The sequence below is a fragment of the Andrographis paniculata genome, unplaced genomic scaffold (genome assembly GCF_009805555.1).
Source record: "Andrographis paniculata isolate CXL003 unplaced genomic scaffold, ASM980555v1 Contig43END, whole genome shotgun sequence".
In the NCBI taxonomy this organism is placed as follows: Eukaryota; Viridiplantae; Streptophyta; class Magnoliopsida; order Lamiales; family Acanthaceae; genus Andrographis; species Andrographis paniculata.
The window spans coordinates 2018504-2025770 of record NW_026137577.1 but is presented as its reverse complement, the minus strand read 5'-3'; the positions used below and the strand labels follow the sequence as shown (position 1 = coordinate 2025770).

At 33.6% G+C, this 7267-nt stretch overlaps 1 protein-coding gene across 1 annotated transcript; it reads left to right on the top strand.

The window, feature by feature from the left end:
* Window positions 1-6456, top strand: LOC127251215 (serine carboxypeptidase-like 27). Its single transcript, XM_051274822.1, has 9 exons — window positions 1-604; window positions 692-787; window positions 2867-2959; window positions 3058-3143; window positions 3253-3513; window positions 4185-4312; window positions 4394-4492; window positions 5108-5213; window positions 6119-6456. The coding sequence occupies exons 1-9, from the start codon at window positions 247-249 to the stop codon at window positions 6287-6289; spliced, it is 1398 nt and encodes a 465-aa protein (XP_051130779.1). The 5' UTR covers window positions 1-246; the 3' UTR covers window positions 6290-6456.
* The last annotated feature ends 811 nt before the right edge of the window (window positions 6457-7267 follow it).

Sequence of the window (7267 nt, the reverse complement as noted above, 5' to 3'; positions counted from 1 at the left end):
GCTTCTCCTGTCCCATTACGATTATTACCTCCATCGCCATCACTTCCTCCCTCTCTTTCCAGCTATATTTCTGCAACGCCCATTTCAGCTTTTTTCCGTCTTCTCATGTCTACTTTCACCAATTAAATGAATCTAATGATACTAACTCGTGCTCATCGACTGAGCCATCGGTTGTAATTTGTAAATGCTGCTTGAAATCAGGAGCATTAAGGTTAGGTTTTCGAATCAATCTTCAATTTCGCAGAAATGGAGCTCCGGTTGCTGTCGATCTCTTACAGCTTCTTGTTGATTCTTACCTTGGGGAAGTGTTCGCGCCACTTCGATTCGGATAAAATTGCTGAATTGCCAGGGCAGCCGGCGAATGTCGGATTCCGGCAGTACTCCGGCTATGTAACGGTGAATCGCCGGGCAGGCAGGGCACTGTTCTACTGGCTAACTGAAGCTCCGGCAGAAAGAGGACCTGAGTTACGGCCACTGGTTTTGTGGCTCAATGGCGGCCCTGGTTGCTCCTCTGTGGCTTATGGAGCTGCTGAAGAAATCGGGCCTTTTAGGATTAATTCTGATGGGAGGGGACTTTATTTGAATCCTTATTCTTGGAACAAATGTGTGTAGATTGATGTTGATTGTTGAAGTTTGTTGTGGTGATTTTGAGTTTTTTTTATGAGATTAGTAAACATGTTTTGTTTTGCAGTGGCAAATTTGCTGTTCTTGGAGTCGCCTGCTGGTGTTGGTTTTTCGTATTCGAATACTTCGTCGGATTTGCGGACTGCCGGCGACAGTAGGACAGGTAATGCATGCATTTGGAAGTTGGGGTTGTTGAAATGTTTTGAATATGTTTTAGATATTTAGTTTATGATTTAGATTAGATTTCTGTTATGTTGATTGTGTAGTTATTATTTGATTATATAGTATGTTATGAATAACATCTATTTATAGACTCAATCTCGAGGTCAGCCGCAATTTCTTTGAATTTATTTTTCGTCAAATTTGTTTTCGGTTTCGATAAAGTTTATCATTTGTCTAGATTTTGTTCAGTTCGGAGTCTGGCTTCCAACTCTAATTGCGTTGAAAGTACTGTTTCCGACTCTAATTTCATTTGTGTTTTTTGTTTGCATTGTGATGTGTGAGGATTTTTGGTTGGAATTTGGACTTTGATAGAATTAGATTTCATTCATTTTTAAAGTTCCATGTAGAAGTCACTTTAGTTATATATGGTATAAGATTGAAGTGGTTTAGATTTGAGGTTTGGATTTGAATAGTAAAAAATTTGAATTGGAATAGTTGTATGATGTGATATAAATAAGTATTGATGTGATGTTTTGAATATAAAATTGATTTTTAGTACTACCTCCGTCCGGCTCTAAGAGCATTTTTTGTGTGTTGATTTTTGAATATTAATTATTATATCAAAACATACTACAAATTAAGAAAAAATTGAAAAAATACTTCAATTAGTGTCTAGAAGGACATTTGTATAACATTATATAAATATAAGGATATTTTTAATGTTAAGTACAATGACACAAAAGGTAAATGTGACCATTAGAGGCTGACGGAGAGAGTATAATATAAGAAATGAAAAATTAGTATTTGATTTGATGTTTTGGGGTGGAAAATTTTGTATGAATAGTGATAATTTATCAAAATCTTTCAAACAGAGTATGGTACATTGGAAAAATGTATGAAGTAAGAAGTTAAGAGAAAGAAAAATATTAGCTGAGGGAGAGAGAGAGGAATTGTGTGGGAGTGTTCATAATCTCTATTTTTCGAAAGTGAGATTTTTGCTGAGGCCTTGTTAACTCGAATGATTGTGTTACTTGGAAGCATTTGTTTGCATTGGTTGTTTTTTAAGATCAGTCCAACTATCCATGAAAATCTTGGACAGGGAAGATAAGGAATTTGCCAAATAAAGGCACGTGAAAGTTCCCGAATTTTCTGTCAAATGATATTAGATTAAGATTGTTCGAATGGTTGGAGATTTGAAAAGATGGCTGAGCCCGATTTTGTGGTGGATGTCTGAAGTTTAAGCAGTTAGAACTATAATTACATCACTTTATCCTACATTGTCAAAATCTTTGAGAGATTGTCGATGAGATTATAAAGTTGATAAGCTTGAAGAGGAAGAAGACGATGATCTCATGGAAGTGGGACATCAAAACTTGTTAGGTGCCGTTCAAGCTAAAGACATTTGTCGAATTTAGGAAGATGATCAAGAACAATGCACGAGAAAATGGACCTTGTAAAGATGAACTTGAAGTAGTTGAATAGGATGGAGATATCCTTACACAGTCATTGGGAAAGAGAACATTAAAGGAGTGGATCATGGATTCGGGTACAAATTTGACAGATTTTAACGAGGATGGTTCATTGGTTTGACACATTTCATCTTACCCATAAAGCTTTGTTATGAATAGGGAATAGGAGGTTAGAGAAGTAGAAATTAAAGAAGAATGCGAGAGATTGTAATGGATTAGACCATGTTTGATAATGATCGACATTTAAGTTTGTTTTAATATTCTATCTTCGTTACATCATACTACATCAGCTTAAAAATCCATTAAGAAAATATTTGTAGGGACTAAGGTATTGCTCGGAGATTCATCGATCTCTGTACTATTTGCTCGGGAAATATTTATTTGCATTGGTTGTTCTTTTAGATCTCTTTCTTTTCTTTCTAATTTTCAATAGTTATTCGCCTTGTGATCGTCATAAATAGTGGAATTCGATTTACAGAACATGAACCAAATATTCATCTCCATTCATTGATTTCTGCATGCTGAGAAAAAACCATTTTAATGGACTTCAGAAGTTTTCTTGCTTAGTTAGAATGCTAGCCTCTAACTTTTTGTATCTGGTTGCTTTTTAGCCGAAGATTCATATGCATTTCTGGTGAATTGGTTCGAGAGATTTCCTCAGTACAAACACAGGGATTTTTACATTGTTGGAGAAAGTTATGCAGGTGTGTAATATAGTCTTTTTTAACCTTTACAAAATCATATGGCGTAACTATCGACATATTATCTAATACTCGGCTTCTTACATGTTTTTTTTTTTCAGGTCATTATGTTCCTCAGTTAGCTCAGCTAGTTTATCAAAGAAACAAAGGGATTAAAAATCCGGTTATTAATTTGAAGGGATTCATGGTATTATTGCAAATACATTTTTTTATCGAAACTTCAATTTCTAGCTTAGTTACAGAAATCTTTTCATCTTTATGTAATTCATTTCGAAAACTTGTGTGTCTCTCCTCAGGTGGGAAATGCCGTCACTGATGATTACCATGATTATGTCGGTACCTTCGAGTATTGGTGGGCTCATGGTTTGATTTCAGATTCGACTTACAAAACATTGAAAACCACATGCTATTTTGACTCCTCTACACATCCCTCGAGTGCTTGCAATCGATCTCTTGATCTTGCTGATAAGGAGATGGGGAACATCGACCCGTATAGCATCTACACCCCACCCTGCAATAGCTCTTCTTCGCTTAGGCGCTCGCTAAGGGGTCACTATGTAAGTCTTTATTTAACATTTCTTGAAAATCTTTTGCCTAGTTTTATAGATCATTCGAATAGTATGAGTAATCGAGGCTTCATGAAGTAGAACTCTTAATTGTTTAAAATTGTTTTCCTTGGATGCAAATTTCTTTTAAGACTATGAATGCTCGCCCTACCATTCGCCAGAAAGCTTTTTTTACACAGACAAGAGTCAATATTGTCGAAACATTTTTAGGGAATGCCAAAGTTTTCGCAAAGTTAATTTTGAATCAGGTAAGTAAGCGAACGATAGTAACGATGCATTTAGATAAAAGCTGTGGAAGTTTTGGAGTTTGGAAAATTTTCGAAAATTGTAAAAGTTAAGTATTTGATGTGATATTTTTGAAAAAGTTATGTAGAAGAATAGTGGTAAAAATTTTAAAAAAGTATCTGTGTACACTTAGTCGTTAACATTACCTGCACACATACTAAATTTTTAACCCCGAACCTCGACAGAATCCTAATTACTAGCAAGAAATTACTCGGTTTTTGTCGAGGATAACACCTTTTTACTTTAAACATGGTTAGATCGTGCGAACTCTGAACCATAAATGTCACAAATTTGATTTTAATGTGCTGATCCTAGTCCAGATTTTACTGTCATTTTTCTGAAACTTTGCAAACACTTGTCGATTTTGTTTGATGCAGCCATGGATGTCGAGAGCATATGACCCGTGCACCGAGCGATATTCCAGCATATACTTCAATCTTCCGGAAGTTCAGAAAGCGCTACACGCCAACGTCACGGGGATTTCCTATCCATGGACGACATGCAGGTCGAGCTAACGTTGCAGGTTTTCTTACCTTTAAGTGTACGACTTAGCTGCTTTAATGAATAAACTTTCTTCTCTGCGCAGCGATTTGGTTGGCGGCGACTACTGGGGAGATGCTCCTCGATCGATGCTTCCGATTGATCAAGAACTAATTGCTGCAGGCCTTAGAATTTGGGTATTTAGGTATGTAAATTCCATTCACGACTCTTTCGAATTCGAGCATCATTCCTCTTAGATTTCATTGTGCGAAAAAAAATGCTCGAACATATATATGATATGAGAGTACACTTGATATTTCGTGTTTCGACTAATAATCTTGAAATTATTCATACTTTTGCTATGAAACTGTCGAACAAACCAAGCAAATTTTTAGTCGAAAAATGGTGAACGTGTAGAAAATGAGTTCCAGGCGCGAACATGCTGTGTTATGTTTACATTGTAGTGCTTAAGAATGTTTGTTTGTGGGTTTGGATTTTTTAATAGCAAAAAGTTGAATTGAAATAATTGTTTGATTTGATATAAATAGTTGTTACATGTGATATTTTTAATATAAAATAATTTTGTAGTATAATATATAAAAAAAAAGTAATTGTTTGATTGGATATTTTTGGAGGAAAAAAAAGAATCTGAATAGTAAAAATTTGCTGTAAAACTCACAAAAGAACACAAGCTAACTCTTCACTCAAAGGTTGGAATCCATCATTCGTGTACTAACTAGATCGTTTTGTGATTCATTTGCTTTCTTAGAAGTTATGCTCCCGACAAAATAGTTGACAATGTTTAAGGTTCTTGTTTCAGCGGAGATACTGATTCTGTGGTACCTGTCACGGCGACACGGCATTCAATCGATGCCTTGAAGCTCCCGACATTGAAAAAATGGTACCCTTGGTACGACAATGGGCGGGTAAGTAGAAAAAATTGCGACTTTTATCCTCGTAGTTTACTCCATTAGCTGCTAAAAAGTTATGATATCATGCTATCGTTTTGTTTATTAGAGAGTTTCTAATTACAAAAATTCTAAAAATTTTGAAAATTGCAACTTTTTGGCGGCAAATATAGCCGCAAAAGTTGTGGTTTTGTTTAAGGTGTTTTGCGTTTCGTAGAGTTCTATCTATACGTTTTCGATTGGTTTCAAATTCGAACAAAAGATCTAGGGTGCCTTTGTTTGACGGATTTTAGAGAATTTTTATTATTTTTTCAAATTTTTTTTTTCCAAAAATAGGTAACATTGTACAAAACTCACACGTGGTTTCATACCCTTTCGACCGTATTTATTTAATGGTGTTTTGACCTGTATGTGCCCGAATTGCGAATAAGCTTGAAAATCTTTATTTTTAAATCCTTCGATTACAATTACAAGTATACTCATTCTTAGCCTCAGGAAACTATAAATATACTGGTAAATAGTTTTGTTCATCGAGGCTAAATATAAGATGAATGAATATATTTGAAATTTCTGAAAATTGAGATTTTTGAAACTCATTTGTAATTTGGGCACAAAGTTTATAAAAGTTTTGACGTAGTAAGTACGAGAATTTGACACAGTTTCGTGCAGTTTTGTCCAAAATAAAAATGAAATCAAAACATTTTTTTTTTTAAATTCTCCATCTCAATTCAAATGTATTTTTTAATTTTACATCAAAATATCACATTAGATAATTATTATAATTTTTACCATTTAAAACTCAAATACAAACCTCCAAACAAACACACCCTTAAAGTACCTTGCTGCATTATTGAGTCACATTTATTCGAAAATGCTTCTTTCAAGAACTCGAGAAAGATAAAATGATTAATTTGTGCACGCAGGTCGCCGGATGGAGCCAAGTTTACGAAGGATTGACACTCGTGACGGTTAGAGGTGCCGGGCACGAGGTGCCTCTACATCGACCGAGACAAGCGCTCATTCTTTTCCGGTCATTTTTGGACAATGTCACCATGCCTCCTAAATCGTCAAGAATCGGTGAATTAGAAATGTGACAGACAAATTAAGTTATTCTTATTATTTTTCTAAAAGAAATTGAAAATAAAATTAGTAGCAAGGAGTCGAACACATCGATTCAGTGTGGTGAAGTGTGGCTTTTGGTTAATACATTCGTATATTTTAGTCCGTCCCATAACAAAGTATATATTTTCTTTGTTAGTAACTGAACTATCTATTAATATTATAAATATCCTTACAACTTACAATATATTATACAAATGTCATTATCTTTATATCGCACGTACTAATAAGATTATATTAGTAATTTCTATTTTATTGTTACTATATCCCAATATTACTAATATTTTTAAAATTACGTCTAAAAAGGAAATTAATATCTAACTATGAGACGAAAGGAATATATGTATTTAAAGCATGTTTCAAATGTTTTTATAATTCATTATTAATCTTGTAAATTCAAAATTCAAGTTGTTGTGCTGATTATAATTAATTAGTATAATGTCGATAACACTTGAAATACCTACTTGACAGACAAAGTACTATTTCCGTTCGACTCTAAGAGAGTTATTTACTTTTTTGGTGTTGATTTTTAAATATTAATTATTATATCAAAATATAGTACAAATTAAAAAAATTGCAAAAATACTTCAATTAGTGTCTTATAATACTGATAAAATGAATTTTTTTTTAAAAAAAAGAAAAAAATTAAACAAATATAAGAATATTTTTAATGTTAAGTACAATGACGCAAAATGTAAATGTCACCCTTAGAAGCAAACGTATGAAGTATAAAATACGTGGCGCTATATTAGTATGTGATGTCAAATTACCTTAAATTCATTTTAAGATTAGTATTTCAAAGTTTTGAACACAAATTTATTCAAATTATCGAAGCATTGGCTTATGTATTTGGCGAAATATTCAAATATAACTGCCGAATCATCTAATGAATTTTAAGTTAATTGAAAATATTTGATTTAAATACATGTATCATATGCTCCTTCCATCCCAAA